This window comes from Hemibagrus wyckioides, linkage group LG28, assembly GCF_019097595.1.
Source record: "Hemibagrus wyckioides isolate EC202008001 linkage group LG28, SWU_Hwy_1.0, whole genome shotgun sequence".
In the NCBI taxonomy this organism is placed as follows: domain Eukaryota; kingdom Metazoa; phylum Chordata; class Actinopteri; order Siluriformes; family Bagridae; genus Hemibagrus; species Hemibagrus wyckioides.
The window spans coordinates 8,481,709-8,495,470 of NC_080737.1; the positions used below are offsets into that span (position 1 = coordinate 8,481,709).

A 13,762-nucleotide genomic window follows, 5' to 3' on the forward strand; every position below is an offset into this window, starting at 1 on the left:
ACACCAAGAGAAAGTGGAAAGAAGAACTAATAAGCACACAAACAAGGCAAAGCAAAAAAAAAACTGGAAGCACATTCAAATAAAAGGACAGAAAGAGCAACCATTCAGACATTAGGACCAAAAGGCAGGAGATAAGATCAGCACGCAAGCTCTTACATACAGTCATTAATCCTTCCACTCTGGTAGATCCATCCATTCACTACTTATTTAGTACAAGAGCTTGGCTGTCACTAGCAGTACACTCACCTGGGTGTTATACAAAGGTGGCCATGTCTGAGGAAAATCCTTTAGAGAGCGACCTCAGGGAGCGTCTGAGGAAGTGGGGATATCGAGGTACATCGGCTAGTCCGTTTGGGTGCAGTGGGGAGAGTAAAATACAGGTATGTGCAGATCTTTAATGATCTGGCAACCCCGAGACTTACAAAATGTATCATCACTACAGTTTTTGGAGCAAACTCGTACGATTTTCGCAGATACTGTATTGTTTCTGCCTGACTGCAACCTTCAAAGCTGATAAAACTGACCTGCCGTACTTATCTGGTACAAACCTGAAAAAAGATCACAATGTATAATCAACTCCGAGATCAGTATTCATTAAAACGTACTCGACTGCACCCGTGCGTTCTGAGACCTACAGGAAATGCAACAGGAAATCAAAGCGTGGAGTGGCTTGTTAGGCGAGACACAGTGAAATAAACTGTAAATGAAATTAAAATGCTACCGTTCAGCAGAATCATGCAGGAGACAGAGAGAAAACATCCAGCAGGATAGGAGAGGACACACAGAGGGGAGTAGGACACATACTACAGGACCGCTCGTATAATACTGGGACCTCGGAGACTTGTCTCCCATGCTGAAACCGAGCCAAGTCTCATTCATTATGTAGTTTAATCCAGGCCCTCTAAGAGTGCAGATTAGATGTGCACACGTGACAAGCAGTATTAATGGGTCGCATATTTCTACTGACTATTTAACACTCTACAGGCTATATGCTTTATACCTTCTAGGGATTATTGCAGAAATTAACTGTGTAAAAATCAGGGCATGCATGTGCACGTGCTCAAATAGTGTTTGTATATTTCTAAATGTTCAAAAGCAAAAAACCCACATTAAAATAAACAAGATCTTCTGTCCTACTTTTATTCACCAAATGTCAGTCTATCCCAATACCTAACTTATTGGTTTTCTAAACGTATAACTCAAATGTATTATTTGGTGTATGAAAAGCTCTGATGAAATTATATTAGCTACAATAAAATATTATTGTGGGTAAATGCGTAAAAACGAATCTTAACATAGTTAACAACAGTGCTTTAATGAAATTGTATCTGTGACTTCCTTTGGATGAAAAGTAAAGCTAAATACAAAATCTTTCACATCTTAAAATTCAAGTGCATTCTGAAAAGTATTTCTAAGCCAGAGTTCACAGAATTTTGAGCAGAGGATATAAAAGCAGTAGAGGGTTTTTGCAGCTGGGTCATTTCCTGTGACTTTGGTGTGTGTTTAGTAGAAGTCCCTGGACATATAAGCCTTAAAAATCCCATAAGTGAATATTACCAAAGCATGAGGATATTCTAGATACTATGTTATAATGGATGTTATAATGTAATAATGGATGCAACTGAACAGCTGCTTATTGAGAGTGGCTTTATAATAGGTTGATATTAAAAATAAATTGACCTGCCCAGTAGATATCTGAATCCAGTTATATTCAGAGCTCCACAGCAAGGCATTGCTTCTGACTGGAGTGCCTGAGTTGAGAAGAGCAGCTATTTGGGAGTTTTTACTGTACCTGGCACCCTGTATGTGCTCGAGCTCTGTAGCCAGCCTGCCACTGCGCTCTTGTTCCTCCTGCAGTCGTCTGCGCAGTGTCCGCACTTCCTGCTGAGCCTCCACCTTTATGTCATTCGCCACGACCACAGCCGTCTGCAGGTCAGCCTGGAAACGCCGCCATTCCTGTGTCTCCTCCTAACACACAAACACACACGCACAGCAACACAATAAGATCTGCTGGATCACTGGTGTTATGTAAAACAGAATATGCTTATGCAGTTTACAATCAATCTGACTGATGATTAATAACACTGCAGATGTTACATGCAGTTCATTGCATGTTCTCTTCAGAAGCATCGTTTGACTATTACCAAAACTGACACCTGAGAAAGCTTGCAATGAATACTTGGTAAAGCAGGGGTGTGAAGAGGGATTTGAAGACATTCAATCTTAACTCAGACAGCATCTCTAAAATCTGCAATATCTGGTGGCATCTGATCCTGGTAGAGATTTCTTTTCTTTAATTTTCAAGCAAAAAAAAGAAAAGAAAAGAAATCATGCATATAAAGCAGTCTTTCTCTTTAATTGGAGCTTTCACAGACTAGTGGGCTAGCTAATGAATTTATCATTTCCACACACGTGTCAATGCTTAAACCTTAACAAGCCAGCTTGAGTACATCTCTATATTAATTACATGTAATTAATCCGATTCAATTAAAATGACTGTAATTCAATTCTGATCAATCGTACCTTCATTTGTTTGTTCATGGCTTTCAACTGCTTGTCCTGCTCGGTCTTTTGCTCCTCAAGCCGCTTGATTTGACCTGAAAAAACGGAAACCAAACCGGAACTGTAGGTAAAAGAGCAGACTCTTTTAAGAAGAAAAAGTTAGTTTTGAGAAACACTGCTCTGAGATGCCAATAACGGCTGTGCTAGAGGTTGCAAAACTTTGCTCAGAGAGTAAAACAGATGCTATTTGTTTAAACCTCTGAGCTGTCTAGAAAGATTAACAACTATATATATATTTATATTAAAAGTACAGTGATTTCATTCAAGCTTGGCATAGAATGATTACGCAGAAATGGCAAATGTTTGAATAAGGACAATAATAGAGAGAGTTCGGTTCAGTGTATCAGTCCACCCAGACTTCGGCTTTGTGCATCTCGGAGCTAGCACCACACTGAGGCAATTTGTTCAAGCTGTTACAGTGTGTTAAACATGACTGAGAGAAAGCTATGCTTATTACAGCCTCCAGCCTTCAGGAGAAAGTGGGCAGGGAGAACCTTCTCATATTTTCATGCTAGAGAGATATGTGCAAAAAGAAAGAAAGAGAAAAATGACAAAGAAAGAGACGAGGACTGCATACTTTCTAGGTCCAGGATGATTTGGTTGGTGTGTAATTGGACTGCCCGCTGCTGCTCCACCTGGTCCTCCAGCTCAAAAATGGTCTCCTTAAGGTCCTTGATCTGGTTCTCGTCATCTCTGCTTCTCTCCTCCAGAGCAAGCATGCTGGCTTTGTGATCTTGCTCCTGCGACTCCAATCTCTCCTGATGCTTCTGTTGCTCTGCCTCAGCCTGTGCACATACAAGATGATTCAACAGAATTAAGAAATTTCCTGGAGTACTAATAGGGCAAAAAGGACTAGCACAGCAGCTAGCAAAATGTCATTCAGCTTGTACAGCAGGAGAGGAATTTTGCATTGGTACCACTCGTTTTTTCTGACCTGCGACTTCGACCTTAAACTCTACTACAATTTTCAAAAAGGTCAAGATTTGTACTATAGCAAAAAAATAAATAAATAAAAATAAAAATAAAGTCAAGCCATTGTGTCATTCTTTCTCTTGCTGACCATAATATAGCGAGGCCATAAAGAGATGGAAGCCCACAGTCTGCCTCTTGATGACAAGAGGCATTGTCATCAATCATGCATTTGGACCTAAGCTGCGAGAACTAATTACATTTAGAGAGCTGTTATGCTTAGCTTGCAAGATTACTCTAACTTACAACCATAGCTGGCAGCTGCTGTTTAAACCTAGTCGGATGGCTGGATTTCCACAAGGCGTAAAGTCGATATAGACTAAATCAACAAACTACCAACTGCACACACACACACACACACACACACACACACAGAGTAAATGCCCTGATACACACTTCTCTCTCTATTTAGTAAAACGTGGACTCAGTCAGTGATCTACGAGAGAAATGAACCTTAGTGTCTACAATGTTTTCCCAATTAATGTTGGCCAGCCCCCACATGGGTTTGAACTCCACGCCATGCTCTTCTCTCTATTGTTCTCTTCTTTCATTGTTTCACTCTGGAGGTGCGGCCATGTATCTCACATCGTAATACGTTTTCATTAGGTCAGCACAAATGGGCAGTGAGCTCTGGGGTGGGGCATGTAACCACGACTAAACCACCCACACAACACACACAACACACACACACACACCCAACTCTCTCTGTAGGATGAAAAGTTCTTACTTTAATATTAAGTTATAAAAGCATTGATTATTGTTGTCTGTTGTTATAGGTTTAATATTTCACTTTATTTTCACTAATATTTCACAAGGGGTGTAACAAATGTAATTGATGTTTCAGTATATTTGAGGTGACTGAATACTAACAGGCTTTATTCAGTCATGGAGAGTCAAAAGGCAAAAACACACATGTGTACATATTAATGGTCAGTGTCAATATTTTCAATTGTTCATAGCAACACGACTTTCCACCTCTTGTTATATTACAGCAAAAACATGCAATAGGCTACTTCCCTCTCATTTATATGATAACGAATCTCTGTGGTTGTGAATATTTGTGCCCATGTGACTATCTTAGGAAGTATAGGAAAAATATCTGAGTAGGACTTTCCTCGATTAAGGTCTTGCATATTTGAATAGCCTTCAGTAATGCTCAAGATGTGCTGTCATTATCATCTTTCAGTTTTCATGTCATTAATAAAATTTCATTCCTAACAAATTAAAAATTGGAGAGAAAACATAAAAAAGCCTCTCAGGTAATGTGACAGTGCTGGCAAGCTAAATTAAGGATGGTTAGAAAAGTGATACGTAGATATGCGAAAATATCAATTATGTTGATAGAAGGTTATACTCTCCCTTTTTCCGCCTCCTCTCCACTGGATCTATTCCTTTCTTTTCTTTTCTTACTTTTAATTTTCACTCATTCATTTTCAGTAAGTGCTATTCTGGGCAGGATGGTGGTGATTTCTGGTCTGGACACTATCCAGGGAACACTGGGCGTGAGGCAGGAGTACACCCTGGATGGGATACCAGTGCATTGTGTGACACCACGCACACACACTTTGACACACTCGTTTACATCTAGGGGAAATTTTAGAGTCACCAGTTCAACTACTGGGGAGTTTTTGGGAGGTGGAAGGAAAGCCGTGAAAACCCATGTTGCTGTGTGAACTGACTTTATTTACAGCGGTTTCTTTCCAGGGTGAACAAATAATAAAGTCATTAGTCCAGAGGTTACACTAATGTTCCAGTGTTCTTACATCATTTGATTGTTTTGAAACCTAATAAACTTGGGAAAAGCTTGCACAATTAATGTATGACAAGTTAAGTCAAGTTTCACCTACCATAGAAAGGCTTAGGAGCAGCTCAAAGTGTTTCTGTAGAACTCTTTATGCTGTCTGAACATTAAATTGCATTTACGCAACTGATCTGAATAAATGTAAAATACGACAGTGAGAGATCTGCATGTCAGCTATGTATCCAGTTAGCTATTCAACCTACCAGGCATAACATTATGACCACCTGCCTAATATTGTGGTGGTCCCCCTTTTGTTGCCAAAACACAACAAACTGTGATGCTCTGTGTATTCTGACACCTTTCTATCAGAACCAGCATTAACTTCTTCAGTAATTTGACCAACAGTAGCTCGTCTGTTGGATCGGATCACACGGGCCAGCCTTCGCTCCCCACGTCCATCAATGAGCCTTGACCGTCCATGACCCTGTCACTGGTTCACCACTGTTACTTCCTTGGATCACTTTTGATAGATACTGACCACTGCAGACCGGGAACACCCCACAAGAGCTGCAGTTTTGGAGATGCTCTGATCCAGTCTTCTAGCCATCACAATTTGACACTTTGTCAAACTCACTCAAATCCTTACGCTTGTCCATTTTTCCTGCTTCTAACACATCAACTTTGAGGACAAAATGTTCACTTGCTGCCTAATATATCCCACCCACTAACAGGTGCCATGATGAGGAGATCATCAGTGTTATTCATTCGCCTGTCAGTGGTCATAATGTTATGGCTGATGGGTGTAGTTGAGCTTTGCTAATTTGCTCATAAGTATCATACCCAACCAATTGACCTGGCTTCATAGAGCCTTCATATGAAGAGAAAACATCAGTCACTTTGCCTCTTTTAACTTAACACCAGAAGATAAAAGCTAGATAAACATTACGGCTATAATGTACTAAAGCAGAGACATGACTATACTCTGTTTAATGAAACCCCACAAACTCCCCTGTTATGGGATGAGCTAGGTAATTAGTAACATCACAGCTGGAAAAGCAAATAAATCCATCCTGCAGCCATGAGATCACAACTCCTGAAACCCCACGCCATTACGCTTACAGACAGTAGAATTTTTAGCCTAAATGGAATTTGGATTGCTCTTCTTAAAGAATGCTGACGGCAACCACGGGAGAACCAGGAATAAGGCGCAGGGTTTGGCTCCCTGGCAGCCCTTTAGTCAGAAGACAGACTAAAGGAGGGACAGTTATTATGTGCTAATGAGGTTTATGAGGTACAGGACTCATAACTGTTGTGCATGTATATCTTTTCATTCTTATAGATGACGTGTACTAGAACAATGCAACTGCTGAAGAGGTAATGGCAAAGAGTGCATTTATGGGTGACCCTCTATTATTTTCTTCACAGAACTAGACTTAAATTCCTGAACAACCTTTGCCTCATAGATGAGGATAAGACAGACATCAGATCGATCCAGAAAGAGAAGATAAAGTGCTGTTTGCTTTTTTACCATCAAAATATCACGGCTGACCCTGTGAAAATAAACACTCATTAGGCCCAAAGACATTCTTATACACACAAGTGTAAATTCATGTTTGTGCAGTTATTATCGTAATGTGTGTGCAGAATCTAATTGTTTCTATCAGACTCATGGACTAACATGTCGAGTGAAGCACTAAAAGGAAACCTCAAGACCAAATTCAAGGCTAAATTCCAAAAAACACTGTGAAGAATATCAAATCCCAAGTACCAATATTTAATTTATTACACATTATTTGTTTTTGTAGCATTGCACAAACTGGAGCATGTTTGCCTGGAATTATTATGAAACTAAATCACAAAAAAACTATAAGCTAAAAAAGAACTGTGAACCCTTTACACATTAAGAAATCTTTTCAATTTCTCCAGTAAACAATATTAACTATTCTAAAATGTTCTGAAAGTTTTTTATTAAGTTATGTACTGTATTGATATTATTACCTTTATTGTGCCTATTTTTAATTACCATTAAGTGATAATTAAGCACTAATATGCCCTTTTATTGCTGCTCTTGTCCACCTAACATCATTACACCACAATTAGTCTGTAGATTTGATGCTTTGTTTGGAATTATATTCCCACACTTGTTCAGTAAAGGCCACTCTGATAACAGCCTAGGCAACACTGCAACAAACACACACCTCTGACACTTCTGGTGTGTTTATGGGGGGATCTACATCAGGATTTCTGTAAAGCTGCTTTGTGACGATGTCTACTGATACGATAAAAATGCTATGAAGTAAAACTGAATTGAAATGCTTGTTGGTTTTGGCCAAACCTACTGAATAGCCAAAATTTGTTACTTCCATAACCAATATGCTAAATCAGTAAATGTGACTCAGAGCAACAAACAAAGTAATCCTGGACTAAAGCTTGCCATGCCAGTCCATACTTTAATCCAGTTCCATTTTATTGTACTAGAGATCTAGGATGGAAAAATAAATGGGAATGGGAATAAAATATGAATAAAGGTTAAAGGTGTAATTTGCTCCAGTCTATTAATTTGAAATAGTACTATAGCATACTAATTTAACTGGAAGTTACTGTTTCATCTATTCATGTATGCAATAACATAAAAGTGTTTTAGTAAAGGTACAGGAAGAATGGATGGAGTTACATTTGGTTAGAGAACATCCTGAGAATAAAGTGACAAGAAGGGGACAAGTCAAGGGCACAGCTCCAGTTTTCGATAGACAATGATACCCCAGTATTTCTGGGACTGAAGGATGATAATAATACATGTACTAATGCATTGAGTCTATGATTTATGATTTAGATAGCTGAGACACGTACCTTACTGAGCACACCCTGAATCCGCTCGATGTCCTTGTGAGCCTGCAGCAGCTCCTGTCTCAGCTCGGTGCAGGTGAGCTCCAGCTTGTCTCTGTCTGAGTGTGCGGCTTTCAGTAAGGCCTGAAGCTCTGTGCTGTTGCTAGCACTCTGGACTGCATTCAGCTCCAACACCTTCTGCCTCTCTGTCTCAACCTGGGCCTTCAAGCATTCATTCTCTACCCTCAGACCGTCCACTGCTTGATGCTGTTCCACTGCTAGCCTTGTTGCCTCTGCTCCAGCCTCCTTCTCCCTTTCCAGCTGCTGCTTGAGGATCTCCAGCTCTTCTTTTAAGCCTCTCACAGCTGTCTGGGCTTCCTGGTGCTCTTTTTCCAAAGCTCTTAGACTCCCCGTGAGCTGTTGTTGAATGTCCACCAGTTTCTCCCTCTCGAAGCGTGAGCTTTCCACCTGCTCAGCCAGACGCTGTTCCAGCTCTGCAGCCCTGGATGTACGGGAAGCCTCAACTTCCTGATTTTGGACTTGCTCTCTGAGCCTCTGGAGCAAAGACTCATTCTTTTGTGCCAGGAGCTCTACACGCTCCCTCTGCTGCTGCAGGGAGGTCTGCAAAAGACTCTTCTCTTCAGATAGACGCTCATTCTCTGCTGTTAGCTCCTGTACAACCTGCTGCTGGTCAGCTAGCTCTTGCAGTGTGGCCTGAAGCTCCTCTGCTGTGCTGTGGTGGCTCTCCTCCATTTTTTGAATGCGCTCTGTGAGACATTGCAGTGATAGATCTTGCTCCTTGGGGCTTGGTACAATGCCTTTGGTGCTGCTACTGACTGAGTCTGAGCGTGATGGGATTTTCTCAAAATCTGAGGAGTCCGGTGACGGAGACCCTTTAGTAATGTCGCTGCCAGATGATACAGAGGTTTTAATTGGACTACCCTTGAGTGGGCCACCTGCTGCCATTTTGGTGCTGCTAATCTCTTGTACAACCCCATTCACAGAGAGTTTGCTGGGACTGGTTAGTGATGTAGAATTTGTGATGACATTACCACAGGAGACTGGAGAGTTCTCCAAAATGATAAGTTTTTCCTTCAAAGTCTGATTCTCCTGCTGCAAGGCAGACAACTCTTTCTGAAAGCACCTGTTCTTCTCCTTCATCTCCTCAACTAACGTTTGTGTATCTGTGGAATTCAACTCGATTTGCTCCCGTTCTGATGTTCCATCTGGTGTACCAGCCTCCTGTGGAGAGCCTTTCCCTCTGCACCTTTGCAGCTCCATCCGTAACTTGCTTATCTCAAATTCTTTGGCCTTGGCTTCAGCTAACAGTTCTTTAACCTGACACTCCAATAGGGCCCTGTCTGCACTCTCTGCTTCGACCTTTGACTTGACCGAACTGCGGGAATGCTTTGCAAGGGCAGACAAGCTGGAGGTGCTAGCGCTGGGGATCATCTTTTTGGTAGATGTGGTCCTTAGCTGGTCTCTCAGTGGAGTGCGGTCTCTGGAAATGTTCTGAGGGATGTCCCGTGGAGCAGGTATTCCTGACTTTTTGGTTGATTGGATACCTACAGGGAAACAAAGTAAGCTTTACTGATTTTGACATGATCTGTGACCGCACGCTGCATCTAATTAGCCAGTTTATCAATTCCCATCCACTAGCTAGGTCACCTTCTGACCAGGGTGTTTAAAAGCATGTGCTTTCTCTGAGCCAGCAGGCATTTTTCATGCTACATACTTGGGGAAAACTTGCTCTCTTCCACCTACATGACCTCACAATTTAGTTGTCTTGCACTATAGGCAACCTGAATGTGTGTGTTGCATTTGGGCTTTCTATTTCCTGAAGATCAGGAACAGCACCACCTAACAGCCTATATTGTGGAACTTTCTGCTGTGTTCAAGAATTTTCATACAAGTCATTGTGATTATACTGTAAATGGCATATTCTGTCAGTGCTAAAAGGGTGAACAATGTTTTGTAGCAGTGCAATTTCTTCTAGTTAACCACCATTCAAAAGAGATTGTGCCAAAATCATTTGGGCTATCCTACAATGACATTTTCATTTCAAACTATCAGTGTTATTCATTCAGTCCAGTCAGCAACTAAACAGAAAATGTTTTGTATCATTGCATTCAAATGGTCACAAGGCACTGCCTCTTGTACTACATCTACAGCACCTCAGGCATCGAGTGACACCAGAAAGTCACACGGCCCAGAAAAGTGGCTCGGGTCCCATGTGTACAATTGTATAGTGAAAGGTTTTATTGGTGGTTTTAGAAGTATCAGCAAACCCAAACACGGGGCTCTTGTTGCGACTGATGACAAAGCTCCTGTAGTGCAGGGAATGTTCTACAACAGTATGTGGGGTTTACAATGAAAACACTGTGCTTCAGGGCAAAAAGTGCCAACTCACGTGGTGATTAGCAGAGAAAGAATGGGTCATTCTCATGATGAGACAAATTGTATGAAAACACGGGGCAAATTATACAAATAGCTCAAACTAATCTCTCTCTCTCTCTCTCTCCTTCTGTGTGATGGTACTTTATTAAACAAATCATTTGACTATTTAGTATTCACTCTGCACGTTTTATACAACATTAAATCTCCAGAGAGCCGATCTGAGCCAACCTTTCTATAATCTATAACATAACATGAGCAATACCAGCTGCCTGTCTTTTATCACAATAAAGCTACTGACTCACATTTTACACAAAATAACAGTAAACCTGAGCTGGGCTGGCTGTGATATCAGCTGTCTTGCTGTTACGTAAATATTATAGAAATATTTGCCCTTGCAAGCTTTCTCTGACACGTTTGTGAATGGAATGTTACATTCCTGATTAATTAGCCTGTGCTGTGTGTCTGTACCTGTCAGTTCACTGAACTTCACCAAGTGTCAGGAACTGAGCCATTACAAATCTTTTCATTCCTTTATCATTTTTCCGCTGCCATCTTCAGACGATAATAGCTTTTTGAGTATAATGTGTTCCTTGTCATTAATCCCACAATATCTGTTGATTAGCACTTGATAAATGTGGAAAATAATGAACAGGTCTTTTTTTTTTTATAGCAGTTTTTTTTTTTTTTAGTTTTTTTAGACCCAGGTCAATCCACAGGTTTATCTAGATCTAAAATGATTATTAAATGGTGAAACAGAAACAAACAGTAGTTGGGGTGAAATGTGAAATGTGTTGCCTCAACATGACTTCTAATTGGAGCTATATCATAGACACACAGGTAGACCACATCTGCAAAGTTTCACAAAGGATGCTTTGTCAAGCTCAAAAAGTAATTATGAGTTGCAGAGCTGAAACCTGTCCAAGGCAGTGGTAAAAGGTGTGTATAAAGTCTAGGGTTTTAAGACCTACACTTAAGACAAATAATAATAATAATACCTTTGTGAATCACTATGCATAGCAAAAAAGCTCTTGATAAGAATCCACCCCAAACTTGGGTCAAATCCAACTGTTTCCACTTTGCTCAAGACTTTGCTGTCATTTAGTTGTTCAAAAGAGAACAAATTCAACCAGCTATGGTTAATAGATTTGAAATGGTCGTCGCATTCCCATTTGAGAACCATTATTTCCTTGTCTGAAACTCTTGACCATCTCTAAATCACTGGACCTCACTGGTTGTCAGGAACGGCTGGACAGTTCCCTGCCATGCCTGGAGAGGGTGCTGGCAGGTGGTTCTGTGAAGCCTGCTTTATTGTGTGTATTTTGTGCCACGCCTTTCCTATTGTTCTCGTTCCCGCCGTGTCACCTGTTCCCCATTAGTCCTAATGTTGTTCCCTATAAATAGGGATCCTTTTGTACCTGTCTTGGCCGGTCATTGCTCTATGTTCGTTGTCTAGGTCAGGTTTCTGTTATGTCTTAGTTATTAGGTTCGTCTTCCCCATGTCTTGTGTTTATGTTAATAAAGCAGCGCTTATTTGAATCCTGCATCTGGGTCTGTCTCCATGGCGTGCCGGTGCGCGCAGCTACCACAGAGGTCCGGGTTCAAGTCCCGCGCAGGGCCCGGACGTTACAGAGGTCCTAAAAGTCCTGAAAAAAACTTACATGCACTACAAAATGAACTCGAAAAGTATTTCGATGTGGACACACAACGGAGAAAAAACCCCCAATTAATTCGATTTGACTTTGGCTAATTCGTTTTTTAAAATAGTAATGTAATTATTAATAATCCATAACAACCTGTCCTAGTCTCTAGAAGTCCTATCTAGAAAGCAAAGTAACCATAGTAACACTTAAGACTTTTTTCACCTGTGAACAAGGACAAAACTAGGCTGAAGCTGTAATAGGAATTCTCATGACCGGTATACATGTCTGTCCTGCAGTCACACAAACAAAACCATCTAACTACAGCTGTAACATAACAAAAGTATTTTTAATGAGTCTGGGGTAAAAAAAAGTATCAAATGAAAGAAAGCCTGAATGCTTGGAAGTAAGGACAAAGCAAAATGAGTAGGATAAAGCTGCTTTTGTACAGTGTCTGAAAGCCACCATTTTAAGGTTGTATCACAGGATAGACTTTAAATCAAATATGTGAAGTCCTGAATGTCCATTAAAAGGAGTGAGGCTCTTTTTTTATGAGCCAGTCTAACAGAGTAAATCATCCGCCTGTTAAACACCACCATTCTTGATGGTGATACATCATCTGAATAAAGCAGGACACTGATGCTATTGAATTTCGCTACTGAGCTCTACAAGGCAGCGAATGGTTATTATTATAACTTATTTTATAAGTTACTACATGTGCGTTATCCTTAAGATTTAAAAAAAAAAATTATTTAAAAGTTTATTTCAGTAAAAAGTGTGTATGAAGAGAGTATGACTTCAACATCCCACATTAATAAATTCAACTCAACTGTTTAACAAAATCACACACTTTTCCTAATCACACTGTTAGATGAGTGAATATTTCCCTTCTGGCTGCTTTAGATTTCCAGTAAGTGATGGCTAAGAGTCAGGGATTGAAATATTACAATGCCAAGTGAGTGTACCATACACGGGCTAATACCACAAACATTGTCCATGTATCTGTGCTAACAAAAACATGAAGCAAAATATACACACAGCCAAGTGTCTACTGCAATCAAGCAGCATTTTCTGACTGAATGGATCAGGCAATATAATAATATTAATATAATATAATAACATAATACAGTGAGACACCACTGTATCGTGCTGATTCATATTTTCATTTCATAAGGAGAAAGGACATGAAGTCATCTGTCGTTCATGCTGGATGAAGTTTGGATTTGCAGTAGGAGATGTGGATGTTTCTCATCATAACCTGCCAGCAAGTTTGTTACATTTACAAATGACCCCTGGAGTAACTGCATGCCAAAGTGCATACAGATAAGCAACTGCTGGAAGCCATGAGTCAAGCTTTGTCTCGCAACAGTGGCATGGCACTGTGGCTAACATGAGAGGACTGGAATGTGACGAATTCCTCTGAGGTTGTGTGCTTTCTGCACAGAGTTACCAGCGTGCACTGATGTGAGGCCAGCTTCCATTCATAAAGCGCCACAGACCTTCACACGAATAAACCGGATGGTCTCAATCCTTCTTCTGTGGAAGAGGAAGGTCAAACAAGGCCATTTTTCCACGTGGAATCGAGGAGTGTAACTGAAAAACAAGCCCTGTAAGGCTGTTGCCCTTTCCT

The 13,762-nt window shown here is 40.6% G+C and overlaps 1 protein-coding gene across 8 annotated transcripts in view; it reads right to left on the reverse strand.

Moving 5' to 3' along the window:
* The window catches only part of specc1 (sperm antigen with calponin homology and coiled-coil domains 1), an 88,411-nt gene that overhangs the window by 30,702 nt on the left and 43,947 nt on the right, over nucleotides 1-13,762 (reverse strand). For all 8 annotated transcript variants that reach the window (XM_058383159.1, XM_058383164.1, XM_058383158.1 and 5 more), the window contains 4 exons: nucleotides 8,123-9,663; nucleotides 3,140-3,347; nucleotides 2,524-2,597; nucleotides 1,793-1,968 (listed from right to left, as the gene is read on the reverse strand). In XM_058383159.1, coding sequence (XP_058239142.1) covers nucleotides 1,793-1,968; nucleotides 2,524-2,597; nucleotides 3,140-3,347; nucleotides 8,123-9,663 — 1,999 coding nt within the window. The remainder of the gene's footprint in view (nucleotides 1-1,792; nucleotides 1,969-2,523; nucleotides 2,598-3,139; nucleotides 3,348-8,122; nucleotides 9,664-13,762) is intronic.